This window comes from Simochromis diagramma, unplaced genomic scaffold (assembly GCF_900408965.1).
Source record: "Simochromis diagramma unplaced genomic scaffold, fSimDia1.1 OVJJ01000646.1, whole genome shotgun sequence".
Taxonomy (NCBI): Eukaryota; Metazoa; Chordata; class Actinopteri; order Cichliformes; family Cichlidae; genus Simochromis; species Simochromis diagramma.
The window spans coordinates 7,718,899-7,744,051 of NW_024387279.1; the positions used below are offsets into that span (position 1 = coordinate 7,718,899).

The following is a 25,153-nucleotide window of genomic DNA, read 5'->3' on the forward strand; positions in this document are numbered from 1 at the left end:
CAACAAACATACAACCAACACATCACGTACACTCATTAAAAAAAATACTATAATATAATATAAGCCTGATAAAACAACCTAGATTTTCCATCGAAAAAAGTGCAATGTGCAATGGCAACAACACTTACAATTTAGTGTTGTTAATTAAGATAATAGCACTAGGTACAAACGACAATTTGTGTCGCTTTGTCTTCACTGCAGTCATTTTATAACGACGACCTGATGGAAAGCAGTTGGAAATCGTTAAAGAGAGGATGATCTGAACACAACAGGACAGAAGTTGCCTTCCTCAGCACCTGCCTGTTATAAAAGTCCACAAGCTGGACCTGAGACCTCCCTGAAATCTTGCCCGCCACTTTAACCAGATTGTTAAGTCTGGTCTTATTATCCATGGACATACTACCGTACCAAGCAATGATACAGAAAGTTAAAACAGATTCAATAAAACTTTTATAAAAGAGAGTCATCATTTCAGATGAAACCTTAAAACCTCTCAACCTCCTTAAAAAGTACAGTCTTTGTTGGGCCTTTTTCACTATAGCAGCAAGATGTGACTGCGTTAGATATCGACCATCTCGCCTGCTTAACCTTGGCATGCATGCCATGATCATTTTTAAAGTGGTGACGGCATATTAATCTGAACTTATTGATGAACAAGATAATTAAGCCATCAGCTAAAAGCAGTGCGTGGCTATTAAAGCACAAGGGGAAGACTTTTGCAATTCATGAGCTGTGACTGAAGGTTTGTGCCTGTGGCAAAGTTCACAGATATATGGGACTGAACTTTGCCACAGTTGCGCATCCTTGTATTAACTTCTCCTTATTTACTGCATTATCTTCCCTTTAGACCTGACACCTTTGAATTTGACTCCCTCCTCATATTAACTATGCTAATTACTGAAATCCCTATCTGTAGAGACACAACAGTCAGGTTTTCCTTTCTTAAGCCTGTCTGCAGGAGATTAGACCTGCCCTGCCTAAAGACCTGCCAATGATGCAAATCTCACTGATCTAAATCCTGGAGCCATGCTCTACTGCTTCCGTCTCTATCTCTGCTCCGCTGTTCTATCCCCGGCTCTGTAACAGGCAGATGTCATTTCTCTCTCCTTACTGAAATGGTCTGAGCGTGACCTTTTTAAAAGGCAAGGGCAAAAAAAAAAAGCTACAAGTGGCTGATAGCAGTAATAAGAGCAACAGCGCATCTTTTTGTGCAATAACCAGACCCAAATTTAATTTACCACTTTTTTTATTTATTTGTTTTGTCCATGTGATCAGAAAGGTAAATTCAGAAAAAGTAAAGTCCTATAGTATAAAGTGCCTTTCTCTGGTAGCTACAACAGAATGAATAGGCCAATCATTTGAAACGCTTTAACATGCATAACTTTTTAAAGGGAGTTATGTAACCTGCAATTTTATTTATTTATTTATTTATTTTTTGATAAACTAAATAACCTATTCATGCTTTCATCCAAATCTATAGAGGCACTGCCACAGTTGAGGGGTAGAGAGAGGCACTTGTGCCACGAACACTCAAGCACTATATTAATTAGAGCAGATAAGGCTCTTTGAATTAGTCCACTAAAGCTTCATGAGGCATACTCGTGCTGCTTTAAATGGAAAGCATGGCTGTGATTCATACTGGCATGTTTGTGAACACAGCTTCTTCGCTGTCGTCCATCTCTCTTATTTTATGTCACCTCTAGCACAGCTTACTACGCAGCGCTTGTCTTATCGCAAGACAGTTTGTATTTATGAGATGCAACGAAGTAGCCAAGTGCCACCTCATTAACAGAGTAACACTGTGCGATCAGTATAGCAGTGACTCTGATAGTCCCACAGAGGACTGCTCAATGTGATTCAGCATGTGCTCGTGCGAGTGGACACTATAAATTTCCCCTTTTAATTTTTCCTTGGATGGTTAGCTGAATGGATGGGGAAAGAGATGAGTTCATAACCTGAATGGGAACAAATCAATTACATAGAATTGATGAACTGGCAATCTGTTAATTTCTTAAACATTTGATAATGCCCCTTAAGGAGCATTCTGGTTAATTAAGTCTGCAGTCATTTGTCTTAACTAATTAGGCAGTGTCATTTCAAAGGGTTAGGGACTGGCCATGACAAATAATGAGGATTTTAACCTCACCAGACATCTGGGAATACCACTTAATAATATGTGATATTCGGTGACTGTGATTCACAGTTTGGAACAAGTGCATTGGTTTGTAATAGGTGAGAGTAAGGACTCATTTTTGTGCAGAAAAAATGGGACTTAACAGCCAATAATAACATGTCAGTGTGTTGCCAAAATTGCTCAAAAATGCTTAACTCTATTGTGATACATTAAAGAAAAATGTCCTTGTATACGGTCTAATGCATCAGTATTGAAACATACTGTTGTCCTGAAAAGTAATTGTTTCTGTACAACAATAACAACAATAACAAAAAAGATGTGCATGGGAGGGCATGAGTGGGGAGAGCGGTGTGCCAACCAAACCTCATTTAAAAATCTGGCCTTGTCAGCTCTTGTTGTGAGAAGTAGGTGCCACTTTTCACTGAGTGTGTGATAAGCTGCAGCTGCTTGAAGTGCATCCCGCTCCAGTCCTCAAGTTAGTGATATTGTCTGTAAAGTGTCTAGATAAGCCTGAAACTAGGTTTAACAGATATACAAAGCATATCTGATATCAATATGCTTATTTCTTATATTCTATGTAAAGTAGAATATATTGGTATTTCGTTATTCCCCCAGGCATATATGCAAATTGGGCATTTATTTTACTTTCTATTCTATTCTACTAGTCTTCCTTAAAGAAAAACAAAGTTATCACTCTGAAGCTGTAGCATGGAATTTGTAAAAATAAACAAACAAAAAACACTGATTAGTTTCTATTTAGAAGACAAAACCAGATGATGCAAAAAAAAAAAAAAAGTCTAAAAAATCAACAGTTGAATATGGAAGCCCGTTTCCACCACCAAAAAAAAAAAAGGATCCATAACTCGAAATTTCGAGTTAGCGCTGCCAATCAGTAATCTACGTGAATGATGTCATTTCCTTGTTACCCGGAAGCTGAAGCCCTCAGGTACAAATGCTACAGCTAAGCTACCGGTATTACATCCAGTCATGAATGCACAGATTGCTGAGTATTTTCAGCGTGGCTTCAAAAATGATGAAATCGTTGTGTTATTAGCTGAATCACATGGCGTTACTATCAGCAAACGTACTCGCGAAAGCGCCAATTTGTTGCGATCAAGTTTTGAGTGCATGTTACTCTGTGCCATATGCTTCCGGGTAACAAGAAAGTGACCTCATTCACCTAGATTACTGATTGGCAGAGCTAACTCGAAATTTCAAATTATGGATACTTGTTTGTTTGTTTGTTTGTTTGTTTGTTTTTGTTTTTTGTTTTTTTATTAGTGGCGGAAATGGGCTTCCATAGTTGAAAACCCCAGTAAGACCCGAATTGGAGATTCACCCATTTTAAGTTTAGCATCTTTAAAGACAATATATTCTGCACGTCTTTGAAACGCAACTGAAATTTAATGCTAGTCTGCTTGCCAATGTGCCCACTAATACAATCTGAACAGGATTTTTGGTTTCGTTGTTAAATGTGCTGAAGACTAATTGTAAATGTTCTGGAATATTGTTGCCCAGTTCCTAATGACTGTGACCTGGTGTAGCTAAAACCAAAGAAATGTTTTTTGATGAGAAAAATGGTATTAGATTTTCATCAGAGCTCCCCTTTTTTTCTGCCTGTGCATTATATGTGCTTAGGTTTGAGCATGTGGCAGCAGTGCATTCATACACTAGATGAAACTGAATCCTTTTTGCAATTACAGATGCTGTTTGATAAAACAATCTGTTGTTCTTTTTACAGAGCTTGCACGTGGACTTGGCACTGAGGAATGTATTTTATCTTTATTTTATTGATGCTGACCTTTCATTTTCTAGTGTTTGCTGGTTTGACAGCCTTACAAACTAGGAAAACTTGTTATGTTATGTAAATATGTTTTATGTGCCATAAAACTGCTGGTCTTGCTTTGAGGACCTGTTTCCCAGACATGTATTAAGCCTAGTTCAATGTCTTTTCTTCAGTCGATATTTTTAAAATTTAATCCAGGACTGGGCTTAATACATGTCTGGGGAGCTGGATGAAGATGTGCTTCAGCACTTGAATTAATAATAATGATTTTAAAGGCACAGACCATTGTTTTTGACGCTCATTATTCTTTAAATGTTGAGTTCCAGATGTCATCAGGGATGGAAGTTTAGTGCTACCTATTGGGAAAACTAATGGATACAAACTGTCCTTTGTCCTATCTTTAATTGGATCTTTAAAATAATTACAGCTCTGAATGTCATTGTGTCTGTCTTTCTTTTCCCCATGAATCATGGTGACAGTGTGGGAGAAGTAGATCTGCTGTTTGCTTTGTGTTTGATGTACAGGACATGCTGGTGTTAGACTCCTGTCTTTCATTTACATTGGCCTGTTGGCAATTATGGTTTTACCATAGCAGCATCCAGTTATGTTTTTCTGTCTTCTTATTCAAGCACATTAGCATGCTAACATCTGTTAATTATTTCAGAATATCAAAGTACAGCTGGGGGTGATTGGCACATTGGTAATGGTGATTTATATGTTCATAAATGTCCAACTTATCAGTGGCTCCCCTGAGATATCACAGCTCATCCTTAAGGGAGCGTGAATTCAATAGCTGTCAAATGTAAATCTCATAATGGTGCTTTATATGAAAAGTCAGGAGGTGAAGGTAAAACATTGTATATGTGTAGTTAAAATCCACTAGATATTTTGGCAGTTCATTGCAGACATACTTTCATGTGATAAGGAGGAGGACCAGCAGATTCATGTTTCCAGCTGCAGAGCTTTCTTCCTACTGGAAATAAAAACATAATTCTTTGTTTTCACTGTAATAGATTCTAGGTGTAGCAGTGCACCTATGGCAGTTTGCTGCAACTGACAGCATATACAAACAAAAATTAACTTTTGCATAACTCCATTTTAATAATTGTATGACATTATTAAACTTCACAACTTTTCCCAAACCACTATAAGTTTAAGGATCTTTTCTCACTTACTCATCTGAAAATAAAGTGCTCCGATATTAGAAACCGGCATAAATACTTAACTGAAAGTGAGCTGCTGTACATTCATCTTCACCTGACGTATTTGACTTTACAAGACTAAATCAGGTGCAACAGATTTATATAACAAAACCAATGTCAGTTTCTTACATCATTTTTTTCAGAGGTAAGATATCGACCCCGTTTTCTTTTTAACTCTATAAATCTCTCTCCATAATTTTCCTCATACCTGCTTTGGTCCTTTGCTCATGCTGAGGCTTCTGACTTCTGAGGTTTAGATTGAGTTTAGCGTTAGCTACTTTTCCTTTGTTAGCTTCTTTAAAATGTCCACGTTCAGGTGATGCAGAGGAGTTAAGCATTGGACTACGTTTGTCTTTATAAATGTTTTTCAGACTCGTCTATCTGTACTTGAATTTATGTCCTCACAGTGAAGAGTTTCCATGGTGAAGACATGTTAGCTTGTGGATTTAAATGTGCGCACAACTATAGACCAGCTTGTAATCAAACATCTGGGAGGCTGTTTGGCTGGTCATTGGTCTCTACTGAGAATGCTGGAAATCGGTTGATTTAAATCATGGATTGATCGATGCATCTCGAATAAAAAATGTCTGCTTTTTTCTGAAAATGGAGAATAAAATAAACACAGCAGGCCATTTCAGAATTTGGCAAGTTAGGAATTCTAAGCAGTCATTAAAAGAACAACAAAGAGGTCTTTCATAATGCTTAAATATTTCAAAAGCCCCTTTGAAACGTCCTGATTGGACTGTTGCAAACTTTAGAGCTCTGAAAGGAGTGTCACGCAGGTTGCATCGATACAGATTTGCAGTGTCCTCATGAATATGCCTGCTTAAAATTGCCTTAGTCTCTCTAATGTTGTCAATAGCCTTTCTTTATTTTTGCATAGAAACTAGTAAGGATCAATCCAGGGTTGACTTATTGAAAATTTCCTGTAATGGAACTCACTTTGTCCTGCCATCGGGGCTTTTGATTGATGATAGGCTTTTTGTAAGTGGGATGGTGTCTTGTTCAAGGTGCATTTCTGACTCAGTGCAGCTGTTTACTGCCTTAATGTAGCTCTTCACAGTGTATGTAAGAGATTTATCTGTGTATATATAATGTATAAACTTACTAAGTAAATAATTCAGTGAGATAATGTAAGGTTATTTGTTTTTATTTATTTTTATTGAGTTTTGAAAGGTGATGACTGACAGTGGCTCCTGTTAAAGTACGTCTCCTGCTTCAGTGCAGCCTCTTCACAAAGTCATTTCATCAATAGTGTAACAATAGATACCATTAGGTTCTCATATTGCTCACATTTCTATATAACAGTTTCCATAAAGTACTGAGTTTTATTATCGCTTTGTTTGTCTGTTTTTAAGAATGGTTTTAATATAACTGTTACAAAGGTAATATTTTTGGAAAGCTGCTGAGCTTGTTTGAATAAATGTTATAATAGAATAGCTGGAAACTAGAGTTTTTTGGGGGGGAAATAGTGAAATTGATTTATCAGATGATTTTCTTTATGCATCACTTGACACTTTGTTAGTTACACCCTGTTAGTACTGGGTTTGGACTCCTTTTTGGACTCACCACTGTCTTCGCGGCATCAATCCAGCAGCAATACTCAGATCGGCTGTACAAACCAAGTACAGTTCACACAGTCCTATGTGAACTGTACCTCAGTTTGATGTTTTTAGCTCGCACTTGGTGTGTGTGGTCTTCTGCTTTTATAGCCCTATGCTTCAAGTTTGATGTGTTGAGCATTCAGAGATGCTCTTCTGCACACCACAGTTGTAACAAGTGGTTATTTGAGCCGTCCTATCAGCTTGAAGGATTCGATTTCCTGTGATCTCGGGCATCAAGAGGCCATTCAGACCTCTGTAAACACTAGTGATGGTTGTGGGGAAATACCCCAGTAGATCAGCAGATTCTGAAATAGTTACACCAGCCTGTCTAGCACCAACAACTGTGGCACATTCATAGTCACTTAAATCAGCTTTTTCCTTATACTGATGTTCAGACTGAACCAAAGCAGGTTCTTGACCATGTCTAGATGCCTAAATGCAATGAATTGGTTCCATGTGATAAGCTAATTTGTGTTAATGTGCAGTTGAAGAGATGTACCTAACAAAATTATACTTTGCATACAACATCTTAGTTATATAGATAATGGTAACTGGTCATTTTTATGAACCTTCCAGCAACCTCTTTGAAAAAATATTAACACAAGGTGAAGACACTGCTTAACTGTGCACCACTGCTACATGTGCAGCAGTGTGGGGAGCATTATAAACAATGGAGTCAGAACCACTCTTAATTTGATTTTTCAATAATCAAATGAATCGTTTTAAATATGCCATTTAATATTTTGTGAGTAGATATGTATGATGTAATTACTACGAGGATATGTGAATTTCATTACATTGCCAAAAGAAAACGTGTGGCGGAGTCTTTCTTTTACAGCCGCAGTGCTGAAGTCTCTTGTAAGATAAATCGCTTGTGTTGAGAGATAATGTTCTTGTACTGTTAACACCTGCCAAGGCAGAATCACATCTTCACTCACTATTCGCTGGATCCTGTCTAGACTTACTTCCAAGAAACAAATGTGTTGTTTGACCCGCCGTGTCAACCCTTTGAATTTTTGAGTAACAGATTGACGAGCAGTGCAGCATTGACTCTCGGCTGTTTATGGGCCTGATCAGAGGTGATTGCCTGCTTTGTAACCTTCCCCTGTAAATTAAGGCTTATGGCTCCAATAAATTTTCAAGGGAGCTGGAACTGCTCTGTCAGATGGTGACTTTTTGACATTGTTCTACTCTCATAGTGATAAAGACAACTGCTCTAAATTAGCCTTAGGATATTGACTCCTTAAGTTTAACAGAAGGGCAAATGACAAAGTAGTGGCATGTCTTGAAATGACTTTGCAAAGTGCCAAGATCAGACATACCCTAACTGTGGTGACACTTCTCACAACAAGTGTTGTTTGACATTGTGCATCCTGCTCTCAACTAAGCATGAGACTGCACAATTCTGTGCCTCTTAGGAGGAAGAGAAGTCCTGATGTTGCACGATGCTGCGCTGATAACCATATGGTCCAGCCAGAGAGGTGTTTTGGGACTAGTGTTGTACATACCAAGATTTTGTCCTTCAACACCACTGGTGGATCAGTACAGCTGCGACAAGGACTTGGCAATCTGATGCATCTGCTGCCATAGCACTATCTGTCCTCCCTGTGCCTCTTTGTGCGAGGGCACAACCAGTGAGTGTTCTGGAAAGAGAGCGCCTGCATGTCTATTCTGCTCATTTCAGTGTTGCAACTATTCTTGTTTGCTTGTTTGTTTTTTGCGTGTAAATCTCATCAGAATTTAGTGCAGGGAATTCAACGTATGAACTGTGGTCTTTAGATTTGTTTACCTTTTTGCAATTCTTTCATTTATGTTAACTATCTAATAAGGTGCCTTTGATGTGAATCGTTTTTGCAGATACTTATGGAGCGAAGGACCATGTAAGGTTGTTGTTTTTTTGTTTTTTTGTAGTTCTCAAGGCTCTTTGGCACATACACGTGAATGTGTATCATCTATTTGTTTAATTACACTTCATCGTGTCTTTCAAATCTAATATAACCACAGTACACTGAGCACTGACTCACTTAAGGCATATTTTTTGATTTTGAGATTTTTCTATTTTGGCAATTCCATCAGAACATAAGCGTGTGCAAAGCTCCTCTCTTTTATCGTACTTTTCTAGACAAATCTTATTCACAGTTTACAGCAATAACCTTGTGCACCAATACTTTGTTGGAGTTTTACTTTACTGTGTTAAAGGGAAGAAAATTTAAATGTTGATCAAGTAAGTAAGCAGACAACCCATCAAGATATGGCTAAATGTTTGATGTTTGCTTTTAGCATTAAATGAAAAGCCCTGTTAGGATCCATCTTTTCTACAGTGTATTGCTGTGACATTTTCTGATCACTCGCTGAATGTCAGGACTCTTGCTGCAAGCATGCCAAAAGCAAAATCTTTCTCAGAATAAGTGCTTACTCAGTTTAACTTCAGCTTCCCTTTCCTCTGCCTAATTTAAATTTTATAGTTAAGTTATTTTTCCGTGCTTTTGCATCAAATCTAAAATGCAGTTGCACAGGTATAAAGAAGACAAGGTTGAGCTAATAATAGAGTGGTATGGCATTAATACTGTATGACTTTGTGGTTAGTTTGGGGTTATTCCTACCTCCTGGTCATTTGCGTGTTCCTGTCCTGAAGGGAAAACCGGAGACAATTTGTGTGGGCCTGCGATGGTTTGTCAGTGGGCCAAGTTCTTTGAAAGTATGGCTGGAATGAGAAAGCGGACGTTTTTACTTTTTGATTTACAGAGGAAATTGTTCCTTCAGTTTTTTTTCTTCTTCTGCCTCCTCTTACCTTACCTTCATATATTAATATAGAGATCATTATTTATCATTGTCACCACTCCACCTCTCTTTCTCCAGTCTGCCCCACTTCCTTCACTTAAATGCATCCATATGAGAGATCTTGAGTGCTTTTGTCTGTAGAGAGGTTTGCTCTGAATACTTTATCCCATCTTGGGCCCATTGCATACAACTTTGTTTGTGCCAGTGTCTAGTCTAGTCACCATTGTGCACAGCAAACCTTGTGTCTATTCTTGTCATCTTTGTGTGTGCATTAAGAATAAGTAGAGCAGTAGTTAGGCTGAAGGACTGTGTAGGATCGTCTCTAGAGTGCTGCTGATGATAATTACTGTAGAGAGTGTGTCTCGAGGGACTGCAGGCCAGCTGCCTGCTTGCCTCCCTGCCTTACTGCCATACTGTCATCCAACACTTGCAGCTTTTTTGTTTTTTTTTCCAGGGCAACCATGCAGTACTCAGATTATTTCTCTTCCTGTCAAGATGTCAGCACTATCATGACTTTCTTGTCTGAGTACAGGATTAGAAATGGCTGAAACCATAACAGTTTCAATGATTAGTCTGAAAGGAATTTTAAAGTAGTGATATCTTTATATTAGGGGTGTGTATTGGCAAGAATCTGGCGATACAATATGTATCATAATACAGGGTAGACGATACGATATATTGCAATACTAAAAGCCAGACGATATTTGTGTTTAGTAGGACTAAATTTAATTAGGAAAACTCAATCAAACAGTCCAAACTGTTTAATGCTTGACATGAAACATCTGAAACAAAAACACTCTAAGTTCAAAATGAATGGAGAAATTAACATCTGCCTTATTAGAAGTCATGTCAAATAAACAAACAAAAACTACTTTACTGAAATATCAAGTATTTTTTAACATGAAAAAAGTAAACATGTAACACTGAAGTCTTTCTAAGTACTATGATTGTAAAATACTTATCCAAAAACTGCTCTATGGAGCATCAAAACAAAGTACTTTTTATGTGACCTTAACATAAACAAATATAAATCAAAAATGAAATTGCTTGAAGAATCCATCCAAGTAAACATTAACAAAAAATGTAAAGTGCTATTACAATTAAGTGTTAATAAAATAAAGTACAGCTCTGCAGTGTCCATCAATGGAACACTTTTAGTACAACCTGAAAAAAGGAATTTACTCATCTAAATAAGTGCTTATGAGACTCAACCAAAATGTCAAACATTCTCATATCAGAGATTTTACATGTGTAGTGTTTTCTCAGTGTTTATTTTTCAATTTACAGATTTTTGTGCAGGAATACAAGCTGATCGACATGGTCAGCTCTCAGGACACTTCTCTGTGCATTTACTATGTCTCCTGCAGACGAGAAAACTCTCTCTGCAGAGACACTTGTTCCAGGAATGCATAGGAAACTCCTTGCTACTTTGGATAGCTGAGGCAAGTCTAACCGCGAGAGCCATGTTTGGTGCATTATCGGTAACAACAACAAGGTCCTTTGCGTTCAATCCCCATTCAGCCACAGCGTCAGTTAGTAACGCTGCAATGTGCTCACCTGTGTGACTGTCATGCATGGCTCGGGTTTGTAGTACATGAGACTGAAGGTTCCACTGGTCCGTTATGTGATGTGCTGTAACAGTTACATACGATTCAGTGGCTCTCGAAGTCCAAGCGTCACATGTCAGAGCAACTGTCTCAGCCGAGTTGAGAGAGTCCAGCACTGTCGCTTTGACTTCTTGGTACAACTTTGGCAGAGCGATGTCCGTGATGTGTTGTCGAGAAGGAACGGTGTAACGGGGCTCCAGCGTTTTAATCATATTACGAAATCCTTTATTCTCCACAACACTCAGAGGGCGCATGTCTTTGTAAATAAAAACAAGTACTAACTGCGTTATTTTTGTTGCACGAGTTGAAGTTGCTGGTAGTTTCGAAAAGTTAACTTCTTCAATTGTCCGTTGAGAGGGATCACCTCGTTTCGTTTTAAAATTAGCATTTGACGCTACGTCGCTATGGTGTCTAGACACGTGTGTTCGTAAATTTGTTGTGTTACCGGAATATTTGACTCTGGCGGTGCAGATTTTACAGACTGCATAGCTCTTGTCATAGTCTTTACTGCCTTCTTTTGTCCTAAATCCAAAATAAGTCCACACATCAGCTTTGAAAGCTGCGGGGGCCGGCTGTATCCTCTCCTCTTCAGTCATCAGTTAGCTAGCATCACACACGTCCACTGACTGTTCTACTTCGTTCTTTTGGCAAACTAGACGCTTCTACAGTTATCGCGAGACCTCGTTTTTACATCATAGTAAAGGCGGTGAAAACTGCAAACCAGTGGCCGGAGTTTGAATTCCAACATACAAAAGAAATAAACAGTAAATGCATGTCATTTTTCAATTAAAAAAATCGATAACAGTGATTTTAAATATCGATTCAGTATCATTGCGCGAAATATTGCGATATTTCGTTGTATCGATATTTTCTTACATCCCTACTTTATATGGTTCACAGTATCTATTGTTAAGGTGGCAAATATATCTTTATTCTGAGTTGCAGCATCTGGGGAATTGGCTAGTATAAAAGGTTTTGCAATACTGTAATTCCCATTTGACACTTTTCTGTAAGCCTTACTGTTTTCCTGTTACTCAACTTTGAAATACCAGAGTTTATGCAATAGCCTTGCATAAATATTAGCATTACAGAATGACAGTTAACTAAAATATTCCTGTACTTTTAGATCTGTCAGTGATTGAATGTACCGTCCTCTCTGTTTAAATATTTTAAAAAAAAGGAAAAAAAAGTAGTAGTAACGTAGGCCGGGCAGTTAATTGATGTTTCTTTTTTAATTAAAACAAAGTAAATTGAAAATGAAATGAAAGCAATAATTAAGAAACGGTAATTGCAACACTGTGATAAAGATTATTGTGCAGCATTTCCTTTGCAGTCACGCTGTTGTGTATCCTTGTTGTAAATCCATCACACTTCTTTTACAGTGGTACATTTTTGTTGCTCCCCAAAACCCAAACTTGGTGTTATATTTAAAGTTCAAGAAAATCCAGTGCAAAATTTCCATGAATTACTTTTGTTCACTTTCATAGCATTTCTTTTGTGTCTCACCCATGTTACTCAGAGAACCAGGGTTATATTGATGACCTTAAGTTTCCAGATTCGGCAACTAAATAAGCATCAAATAAACATGATTTAAATATTGACCTGCAAAATTTTAAATAAGACTTCAGCATTAATCAGCAGCCCTTACTTGAGGATTTTATGCCAAGGCACAGTGACCTCGTTATGGGGGTGCATGTTTGCTCAACACCATCCTACGTTACTTCACTATATGGATTTTTACATTAATTTGTCTCCTATTTTTATATTGTTATCAGCAGTAGTAAGAGCCCATCTTTGATACAGACTATTTGTCTGTGGATCTGCGACACAGTAAAATGTGCCTCAGGTTTCTTTCCATTCTCTGGTGTTTTGCCCAAGGTAACTGTCAGTGCCTGGAGGGCCACCTCAATCCCTACCTGACTTTCTCAGTATGCAGGGGTTGTTATTTTAGGAAGTCTGGATATCTTTTTCACCCTCGCTCACCCTTTCTTTGGGTGACAGTGAAGCCTTATTAGTTTGAATTTATTTAACTTTCCTGAGTAGTTTTTCTAGACCACAACAGTGTTTCTAATAATATATGCATAAGTCAAAGATAGTTGAAGATGCCTCCTGTGGAGGAGAATAAACACTGACACTTTGGGTTTTTTATTTTCTTTTTTCAGATTAAGTGGACAAAAATTAATTGACTTGGTAACTGTTAATGAAAATAGTCACTGGTACAGACACTCAAACAATTAGTATGCTGTTTTATGATGCTGATGTATTTGTGGATGACTCTTAACCTCTGTAAAAATGAAACCTCAAGTTAGAATAATACACTGCAGACTAATACATGAAATTGTTTCATGCACAAACTTGCACTTGTGTAGTTGAGGTTGACTACACACTGGCATTACTGATGAGCATAAGAGCTTGGATACTTTGCACGTATCTGTATACATACCATCTGACCATACTGTGATGCGTCTTAGGTCACTCGGATCAAAGCATTTAGCTGTCTGGTTAATACGTGTTGGTGTGATCTGATGATACTTCCTATTAAGGTGTTTAACCTGGCCCTGGGAAGGGTCCCATTTGCCACTTTCTTTTAAGCCCATTATAGAGTAAAAGATTGACAGATGGAGATATTCATTTAGGCAGCAGAGCTGATCCTCCTGGGGCAAACAGTTGGGTGGCAACGGAAGTGGATGTTTTAAGAGAGAGGGCCCTGCAGGTACCTGACAGCAGTCAAGTGAGTCGGCAGAACAGAGGAAATGTGTTTTGCAGCTTGGTTTGTTAAGGCTGTGTGAGATTTTCCGCTAAAGTGGACATAAAGGAGTGAGCGACAGGCAGAAAAAAAGAGTAAAGTTTTAAAGTCATACACATCAGCCAAGTTTTTGGCCAATACCACGCAGTACAGTTAATTTCCTGCCCTTTCTTTGAACCCCATCCACGCACTGTGAAAGAATGACATTATCAGAATGTGCTGCATTAGAGGGATATGGGTAATAGACTTGGAAGCATATATGTGTACAGTACAAGCTGTAATAGCTAAAACATATAAATAGTGTAGTATTACAAACAGTACTGCAGAGGTGACCTGCACATGCCCCTGTTTAGTGTAGGCCAGTATACATCAGCGTGCGCTGCTCTCCAAGAAAACAACCTATTTTGGCTGTAATGAAGTCTCTCGACAGGCTCTCACAAGAGCTGGAATGGAGAAAGCATGCTAATAGTGTGCTCTGGCACAGAGAGGATTGGTTTTGGCACGAATTGTGGATTACTGGTCTTGCAGTTTTGTTTTCAGTCGAGGTCCACCGATGATTGTAGATTGAAAAGGTTTAACTTGGCTATTGCCTATTTAAGGGACCATGTCAAGATCATTATCCTTTAATCACTAATAACCATTAAGTGCTAGTCGGGGTTACATTTTACTCCGTCTATCAGTAAATGGTTGAAAGAACATCTCTCTATTTCAATTCCCTCACTCTTGTGTGTTCCCCCTTCGTGAATGATGGAGTGACTGATGACTTTAAAAAACACACAGTGGCCTTTTCACACCCCATGAACCACTGAATCAAAATGCAGCCTAAAAATGCGGACACAGTCCATGTGCGTGCGCTCAAGTGAACAAAAAATGGCTTCTATTGTTGCCTGTTTGGTCCCTACTGTAAGAAGCTTTCAAAAATGTAGTTTCTGCTCCTCTGTCTTTATTCCTCTTGAATTCAAACTACATTATTCATTCACTGCGCACGGGTCTCACGCTGTTTGCAAGTGTGAGCAAGAAACATATAAACATGTTTGCTTGCTTGCAAACATTTTTACCATAATCTGAAGAGGTCCAAATAGTTAAACATGACTTAGTACGCAGAAGAACATGATTCTGTTATGGTTGTTTTTTTTTTGTTTTTTACCACATCACAAATCTTTAGTCTGTTTATAAAAAAGTCTATAAATAATTTGTTAGACTTATGTCATAAACTTTAGACAAAATGGCATTGTTTTGATTTTTTTTTTGTTTTGTTTTTTTTCTTGCCATGAGTCATCGAGAAATCGACAATGCTTCCTTAAGCACAGTTCCTGGTTTGTAGCATTTGACGTTGTTGCATTGATCTTTTGACAGTCTGTTACTAACAGAGTTTCAATAGTACACAAAAGCAGTGGATTATGTCACAAGTGATCATTGTCTTCTACATTTTAGATCACTTATGTGGCCCTTATGCTCATGCAGGTGTCCCTGAATAACTAATGTATTGTCTAACAGCATCCCATCTCAGTTTAACTCGACTGAGTCAGCAATAACATGTTGTGTTGCAGTCCTAATGTTATCCTGATGTAAGTTTAATCTTTACCGGGTAGACAAATAGAAATACTGAAGCATACTTTCTGTGCCGGCCGTGATTTAGTTCATAGTTCTTGTTTTTCCTTTACTTTAATGGAGTTTCTCTTCTTAATGACTCCCCAAAGACCTTTGCTGTGAAAACATTTGCATCCAGGCTCACATACAAGCCTGCTGGTGCAGAGGGATTCTAACTCTAACACAGTCTATGTCTCACTGTCGCATTAAAAAGCCAATTTCTTTTTAATAGCAACAACAGCTGGAGCTGACAGGACCAGTGTCTTGCTGATGGAGCAAACGGCTTCTTAGCTGTCCTGCAGTTTAAGCCCAAATGCCTGCCTCATTACAGGAAAAGAGAGTGTAAAATAGTTGGAGAGGAGGAGGGTAGTGAGGAGAGGAGTAGAAGATATATCCTATACATGCTATGTGTTGTTAGACATGTTTTGGTATTGTTTAATGTAAAAAAAAAAAAACACAGCAGAGTAGACAGGCTTGGTGATGTTAAGGTGAGGGAAAAAATTGCCATTGTTAGATGTGGTGGGAGCCTTTGAAATGGATACGATCGCCCCCAATTTAATGAAAAGCAAGTTTAAGGTCAGTCTCAAATAAATGTTTCACTTTGTTTCATTTACACTTTTACTCTTTCTACCTCGATCTTTCATCTAGTGCACCTGGTTGAGTCCGAGGAGATGGCTGAATCTACAGGAGTACCAGAGCAAGAAGCTGATGCAAGAGAGTGGCGTAGCTGTCCAGCGCTTCTATGTGGCTGACACAGCTTCTGAGGCACTGGAGGCTGCAAAGAGACTCAGTAAGTAGAGGACACACATACAGAGACATGTGATTCACTTATGTCAGCAGCTGCAATACGTTGTTGTTTAATATTGGTTTGTACCAGTGCTCATTCGTGGATTTCGCTGATACATTACTTGAAGCTGTATGTTCAGTGATTATTTGGGATCTGTCACAGTTTTTCACATTTATGGTAAAATGGTAAATGGCCTGTATTTATATAGCGCTTTTCTAGTCCCTAAGGACCCCAAAGCGCTTTACACAACCTGTCATCCACCCATTCACACACACATTCACACACTGGTGATGGCAAGCTACATTGTAGCCACAGCCGCCCTGGGACGCACTGACAGAGGCGAGGCTGCCGGACACTGGCGCCACCGGGCCCTCTGACCACCACCAGTAGGCAACGGGTGAAGTGTCTTGCCCAAAGACACAACGACCGAGACTGTCCAAGCCGGGGCTCGAACCGGCAACCTTCCGATTACAAGGCGAACTCCCAACTCTTGAGCCACGATCGCCCCCAATTTAATGAAAAGCAAGTTTAAGGTCAGTCTCAAATAAACTGGTGAGTCTGTGTTATAGTGGTCAGAATTGTGTTATTTCAATTATTTTCATACAGTATAGATTCAGCACGTGCACTTGACTGTATTGCATTTGTAGCTCTCTTTTAAACACAGATGTAGTGAGGCAAAAGCTAATTCCTAATTATTCTCTTACTGTAGTTTTAATGAGTTAGTGTAATGGTAAACGGTAATTGTATTGCTGTACCCAGTAAAACCTTAACGGTCCTATTTGTGCCGCATGGCTCTTTGGCCCTGCTACCCAATGTGCAAATGGCTGTGTTTGCAATTTAACAAGGGTCGAAGTTTTATCATGTTAAATTCCGCATCTTTGCTGTTTGCGTACGTGTGGGAGCTTGTGTTTTTGTGGTAGTGCCTGCTCAGTTTTTCATCACGGCGTTCATCCATACTAATTTGTTTCGCAACCTCTCATATGAAGTTTCATATATAAGTGTCAAGCTTTTGTTTGGGTGTGTGTGTGTTGTATAAAATTCAACTTGCCGCCTCACACAGTCATACAATGTAAGGTAGTGGCCAAAATTGTGATTTTTCTTTTTCTGTTTTTGTACTTGTGGTACAAATTTTCACAGATGCATTGTAAGCACAGTGTTAAGCACACATACATATGTGTGTGAACCTGCATCTGTCCTCTACCTTCCCTGTTCTACTTTCCTTTCACACACCAAATTGTCCAACACGTATAGTGTGTATTTCCACCCCCAGCTTTATATTTTATTCAGTGTCCTCTCTAGCTACAGCAGCAGCTTTCTGATAGTGCCTCCAGGTTGGTTGTCAGCCAGTGAGGTGCCACTCTTACTGCTGCCTTTGGGCTCAAGCGCCTGGGGCGCTGCTTTCAGTGGCCCTGGTTAAGATGCTGGCAAAGATAAACTGAATAGGGGAAGAGAATATATATTTTCATGACAGTATCTAGAATATATTGCTTGGTAGGGGATGAAATGGAGAGTCAGAAAACTTGGACAGAAAAGTTCGAAGGGTAAAATGTAATTTTTCTGCACTTACATAGCTTATTTTACACATACCTGAATTTTAAGGCCATGTTTTTCTTGTTCACTCATTAACAAACACATTAAAACACAAATGGCAGCGTTCACCTGCCATCAGGAACAACTTGGGGTTCACTCTGTTGCTAGCTCTGCCATTAGTTTACATTCCACACTACCACCTAAATTACAGCACAACAGTGGAATGGACAGTCTAATGAAACCATCAGACAGCCTTAAAGGCTTGTGTGCTCTCAATTCAGACAGCATTTGTCCATTGACAGTACATGCACTCACCAACCATTCACATATTCAGGTTTTCTTTGTCATGCAAATACTGAAAGGTAATTTAAGTGAGTTTCAATGTGGCATGGTTGTAAGTGCCACATTAGTTAATGGGCTGGTCCGCGTATTTCAGGAACTGCTGAACTACTGGGATTTTTCCACACAACCATCTCTTGGATTTCATAGAGAATGGTCTTTAAAAGAAGAAATATCCAGTGAGCAGCATTTCTCCGGAGAAAAAATGACTTGTTCATGTCAGCAGTCAGAGGAGAATGACCAGAGTGCTTCGAGCTGACAGGAACGAAACTAAGAATCACTCGTTAGAACCAAGGTATGCAGAAGACCGTCTCTGAAAGAAAAACATAATAGAACCTTGAAGAAGATGGGCTACAGCAGCAGAAGACCACACCGGGTGGCACTGACTCATTAAAGTTAGAGAGAAGATTGGAAAAACATTGCCTGGCTTGATTCTTGATATCTGCTGCAGCATTTGGGGGTGGCAGCAGCTCAGGAGGTAGAGCAGGTCATCTACTGATTTGAAGGTTGGTGGTTTGATGCCAAACATCCTTGGGCAAGATACTAACCCCAAGTTGCTCTCTGATGCATCCATCTGAGTATGAGTGTGTGCCAATGTTAGAGCACTTAAAGCAGGGGTGGGGAACTCCAGGCCTCAAGGGTTGATGCCCTGCAGGTTTTAGATCTCACCCTGGGTCAACACACCTGAATCAAGTGATTAGTTCATTACCAGCCTCTGGAGAACTTCAAGACATGTGGTACGAGGAGGTAATTTAGCCATTTAAATCAGCTGTGTTGGATCAGGGACGCATCTGAAACCTGCAGGACACCGGCCCTTCAGGCCTGGAGTTCTCCCACCCCTGACTTAACGCATAGAAGAAAATGCTGGTGTGAGTAGGTTAATGTGACATGTTGTATAAAGCGCTTTGAGCGCTCCAGGAGAGTAGAAAAGCGCTATATAAGAATCAGTCCATTTACGAATTACATTTGGATTGTGGTCATATGGCATAAACAACTTCCATCCTGCCATCATCAATTAAAGTGCTAATAGTGGGGAAATGGGTTTGGGAAATTATCTTGGTGCACTCTTAGTATCAGTTTAGCATTGTGGCCTCCACAGTCACCAGTTCTCAATTTCATGCAGTTTTATTGATCTTATTTCTTATCATATCATAAACAAATCGCATGAGCAGTCACAAAATTATGAGCTGAAAATTGGTAGGAACACATTCAAATTACAGCTCCCGCAGCTGACTGGGACCTTTTTTATGTTACTAATGCATTTCCAGTGTCCCTGACAACAAATATGTTAACCCAAGTTTTTGCAGTAATTTCAAGTCAGCTTGGTTAACCAATCCCTTGCTTCCCATAGTCCCTCAGAGCAGCTTTGCCCTAATATCTCTATTCATGCACTGGGCTTTGGTTGGTCCTTATCTGTGTGTGTCTTGCACTTTTTGTGCCCTTTGACTACTGCTGGCTCGCTAATAAAGCATGCAAGTGAGCATCCACATATGGTTCATTTCTTCAGACACACACTGACTGACTTTGTCTGGGCCATTTTAGGTCATACATAAATGTGTTAGAAAGTAAAAAAGACAGAGATTAATAGTCTTTAGTTGAGATTTGTGGTGCTGATATACAAACCGAGGCTGTGCCAAGCTTTGTGTCTGAGGGTGTGATGGGAAGGCAGGGAATGGAGCCAGCCTAGGATGAAGATCTTTTTCATGGCTCTCCACTGTAGAGGACACGTGGTATGGCTCTCTACAAAAGATATGGATGTTTGGGGTATCTGAGCTGATCAGAGTGACTCACATGGATTTCGGTATTGAGGCGATGTCCTGCTGTGAACCCCTGACGTACACACAATTGAATGAACTCATCAAACATTGAAGCACGGGCACAGATGAATGACATTCACGGAGTAGGCTTGCTTCTATGAGCACACAAACACTCAAACATTCACACCAACTAGTACACTCCTCTCTGCTCTCCTCTCTTAACCGTGAAGTGGTTAAATTGGCAGTTCAGTCACAGCAATGTTACACAGGAAAAAAAAACCTCTCATTCCTCTCATGGACTGTGGAGTGGTCCAGCTCTGGTAAGGTGGGCACAGACAGATTTGTTCTATTGCTGCTGAGGACAAACAGATTTTATCCTTCTCTATCAAAGCGTTAAAAACATGTATCTGGAGCAGACTTTTAATTCGCTTTAACTTGAATGACACTCTTATGGGAGAGTTTGCATTGCGTCAGATGGGTGATTCACTACCAGGTAATGGCTCATAGAAAGTAGGGTTTGATTTCTTTAGTGTTGTACTGGGTGAGTCCTGCAGGGAGCTTTTGTGATGGCTGGTCCACTGGGACACTGAAAACGTTACCACACTAACTGCTGCTGTCGGTCCAAAACCAGTGACCCACATCCACTATTCACATTCACAAGCTACTAATTTTTGTATTTTGTGTGTGTATATGCATGTACAGATTACAGTTTACATCTACAAATTACACTTTTCCATCTAAGTATTTCTTAATCTAACCTTAATATGTAACTACTTTAAATGAAAGTTAGAGTTTGTACCATATTGCCTGATAATGCCTGATTTGGAACTGATTGTTTTCTTTAGGTAGATTTTCATCACCATAACCCAAAATTTTTAATATGCAAGTAGGAAATCAATCCTGTCATTTGAAGACTGCATTGTCTCAGATACTGTGCCTGGAGCGACCCCCTGCTTGGGCTTACAGCAACCTGATGCTCGTATTCCCACGGGGATCACTTTGAGCTTCCACCTTCCACATCTGTTCTTTTTGTTCCTTCACCTCCTGGTGCTTCTCGACGTTCTCATGCTCCTTCTTGGGATTACCACATCTATCACAGCTAACGTTTTTTGCTTGTCAGCCACCACCATGTCACCGTGGAACTGCTTAAAGTTGAATTCCTGCAGGATCTTAGCTCTGCTGTTCTCAAGCAGTTTTGCTTGTATGTTCCATGTGGATGTTGGTACGTCTTGCCTATATTGGACAGAGATGTTTTTGTACACTATCCTTGCTATATAACCGATCAGCTGCAGACCAGTTTTATTTTATATCTCCTTGAGTTTATTCAGATAAAGTGCATAACACGATCTTGTTACAATGGAATGTTCTCCTGGGAAACTTTGCGCCCTGGCATTCATGTGGATGTTAGTTTGACACATACTGCTTACCTAAGCATTGTGCAGACAAAGCACAGCACACTATAGCAATGACGCTTTCCATAGGGACCCCAAGTAGGACAGCGTGGCCTGCCTCAGAGTATCACAGGCTCACAATTGTGTACAAAGCCCAAGGTGTTGACCCAGCTTTCAAACTCATCAGAGCCACCTTTAATCCAAAATTTAAGGTGCAGGCCAGAGATGATTCCTATCTAGGAGCCACAACCCAGCAGTTCACTGGGCCTAAAAGATCTTTGGGCAACATCCTACGCCAGAAACAGCACATCCCAGATATCCTGTGTCCATGCCAAACAGGGCAAAGTGGTTTTAGTGAAATTAAAACCTAACTAGAAGGAACGGTGCCGTCTTAAAAGCAAGCAATCATACTTAATATAAACACCATTGCTATTTTTTGTTCTGCATACTGCACTTTATAAAGACAGTTTAAAGAAATAACTTTTTAGTGCATTTTTGAAAGCGCTGTTTCTTATCTGCTAAGGCCTAAAACTTTCATAGGCAGAGATTTTTCACAAATGCTTTGTTTGAGATGTCACAGTAACTGCAGTAATGAATATAGATTTTGTGTTTGCCTTCGAAGCAGATTTGCACGGCCATGCACACAAATATACAAACACACATACCTGTGCCCTGCTACTGCCAAAGAGAATATGATTATGCAGTCCACTTTGTGTGTCGCCACCCGCCTGACAGATGCATCTGCAGAGCAAATCTTGATGGATTTTCAGTCTGAATTCTAAATCAAAACCACATTTTCTCTCTCTTTTCTTGGTACGAAAGCCCTTCATGTCTGCCATTTCCTCTGCCTCCCACAGAACTCATTCATTGACAGAGCAGTGATGGGAAAAAACATCGGTCTGGATTCTTATCTTAACCGCATGTTGAGCCTGTGTGATGAATGGGAGCAACATATACTTGTGTATATGTACAGCTTATATCAGATGGCAAAGTGTTCTCTTTTAGCATTGTCATCTTCCTGACTTTCCTTTCAGAAATTGTGCTGCAGTCATATTCTCTGCATCCTTCATTTTTCCCTTTCTTGTTTTCAGTTTTATACTTTAATCTTTTTGTACTCCTCGCTCACCTCAGTCTCCCTCTGCTGCTCTCTTCCTCTCTTTGTGCTTAGCACAGCCTCACTGCCAGAATGACAATTAACAGAGGAAGGAAATATTTTAATTTATTTTTTTTCCCACTGCTATGAATATTCAGTGTAAACAGTTTTTATGCATGGCTGTCAAATCTCATGTGTGCTTATTAAAAGGATGGTTGGTTTGATATGTTGGCTTACTGAATAATAGCAAGCTACCTTGACATTAGCCAACCCTTTGATGAGGCAGGTTTATGTGTGTGTTTATGCAGTTTTGCAAATTTGGTTATTCTTGTATATTTTGTGATGTTGCTGGATAGGAGAGGGAACGAGAGCTCTATGGGATGTTCCCAGCTCACAGACACATTTACATTGGTTTCCACTTTTTTCCCCTCTGAAGTTGAGTTACTTTAAAAGCACTCAGATTGTCGGATGACATAGACGTCAATCTCAGAATAAAAACAGTGTGTGTGTGTGTGGGGGGAGTGGGAGGGGGAGGGGGTTATTCTATATATAGTTGTTTATGTTCTTAGAAGTGAAAGAGGCTCTTTTGTTGGTCAGGATCTATTGTACTCAAGGGAAAGAAGCTCATATTGTTTTTTGTGCGTATTGTATCAATAAAACTAGCTTCCATACATTTTGTTGAACTTTGAAGTGAACAAAAAACCCAATATAAATAACAGCTAAATAACAACCTAATTACAGCTGCATACAATAGTTACAGGGGCTGTAAAAGCCAAAAATTCTGTCAGATGTGGAAATTTGCAAAAGTCTTAAGCCACCCCTCATTTTTAAAAAGTATTTTGTTAGGAAGATTTTTTTTTTTTTTTAATTGTTCTTTGGGAATCACCTTGTTGGTGCTGGTACTGTTTTTACGCTTGTCAAACTGTGCTGTTTTTTTTTTTTTCTAGATTCATGGCAAATGGGAACAAAATGGGAACAAATTTGTTTTTGTGATAGGCTGCTAGTATCAAAATGCCTAAAGCTACCATTTGTAATTGGTTCCCTCCTTGGTTGTGAGTTATATGTAGATGCAACACTGGTTAGTCTCTCGAGTTAAGTACCTTTTTTTAATTTTATGCTGATAAATCGGTGTTGATGGCTTAACAAACAGAGAAAAGCATCTCTCTGAAATGTCAGATACAAGAACTGGACTGATAATTAGTGAAAAAGGAGCCAATATGTTGGTTCCTTACAAGTGAAATATAGAGAAATGAGCTGTGACTCAAGACTTTTACACAGTAGTATAGGGACTGTTCAATATAACGATATATATTGGATGACGATATAAAAACGTCTATCGTTTCATTTTACGCTATCGTTTGTTTCGTGGTGTCGCAAAATAAACTGTTTACGGCAATATTTTTTCATCGTTTTGATGGTCACTGTAGTGGCTATATTAAAGTTCTCTCTTTCTCTTATATTTAATATAACCACACTACGGACGGACAAGCGCCTGTTTTTATGTGTTGTCGTTAGCAACAACGACGATAAAACCATCGCAAGTCTGCTTGTTTATTTTCCATATAAACCTTTCACAATAAAGCTCAAGATCCTGTTGAGACTTTTCAAAATAAACTGAATCACGTGAAAGAGCAGATTATTTACGGATGAGAAGTAAAAAGGAGCAGGTGCTAAAAAATAAACCTTGGACTCAAACATTAGAACAGGCTTTTCCCCGCAGCACGCCGTCTAATAAATACTCACAAAGAAAACGGCGGCCGTTACAACTTATGTCTAAAAATGTATAGTTTCAAGCATCGGTTAAAACACTCGACTCCAGCTACATGACGCCCAACTGAAAACACTTCACGCAAGTCGAGCTGCCCGAGATTCACAGAATTTACAGAAAATGTTAAATTTTTGTGATTTATATCGTTATCGGGACGATAGATGTCTTATATCGGGATATGAGATTTTGGTCATATTGCACAGCCCTACAGTAGTATTATAAAATACTATATTTTTATCACATGCATGACAACATGATCATAATTCGGTCGTGGGAAAAAAAAAAAGTGTCCCGCTGTATTTCCTGTTCACTCCTTACTTGAATGATCTTTAAACCTTAGAGCTTTCATCAGACTGTCATGCTCTAACCAAACCTTAACCGCCACATCTCCGTATCTCAAGTTTCCATACGCAGCATAACCTCATCAAAGCTCAACCTATATTTACGGTATGTTGAACCAACACTTTCTGTACTCTTCATATGAAATATGCTTAGTGTAGTGAATTCAGAAACTGTGCTTCTATCAGATGCAGTAAATGAATTAAATGTAGGTTATATGCTCGTTTAGATGATTGGTGTTTGTATGTGTAATGTTGCTCCAGCAGCCAGTTTCTGATATAATCACTGCAACCATCCTAGTTTTGTGTGACTGGTTTTGAACTGTCTTTTTTTTGTATCAGATATGCGTTTGATTTTTAGTACATGCTCCATCCGTTCAACATCGGAAGAATAACAGCATGAATGAGCATTTTGTTTTTCATCCATTTTTCGTGGAATCTGGATTTTCAGGGTCGACTGAGTACTTTGTGAGTGCTTAGGTGATTTCCTGCACAGCAAGTTTAGCATTTTCTTTTTCAAGTTTTCTTCAACAAAATTGGAACAAAAAAAAAAAAAAAAGTTCTTTCCATTTCAGAACTACTTGGCTCCTGTAATTGTTGCTTGCAGGTGTATTATTTATATTTGTCTTTCTTCATAATTCAGCAAAATGTGGAAATTCAACAAGAGTATATTTGACAGACTTTAGGTAAAGCACCGCTT

At 39.1% G+C, this 25,153-nt stretch overlaps 1 protein-coding gene across 1 annotated transcript in view; it reads left to right on the forward strand.

Annotated features, from left to right (window-relative positions):
* The window catches only part of suclg2 (succinate-CoA ligase GDP-forming subunit beta), a 100,057-nt gene that overhangs the window by 3,683 nt on the left and 71,221 nt on the right, over positions 1–25,153 (forward strand). The window contains exon 2 of the mRNA XM_040002971.1: positions 16,099–16,240. Coding sequence (XP_039858905.1) covers positions 16,099–16,240 — 142 coding nt within the window. The remainder of the gene's footprint in view (positions 1–16,098; positions 16,241–25,153) is intronic.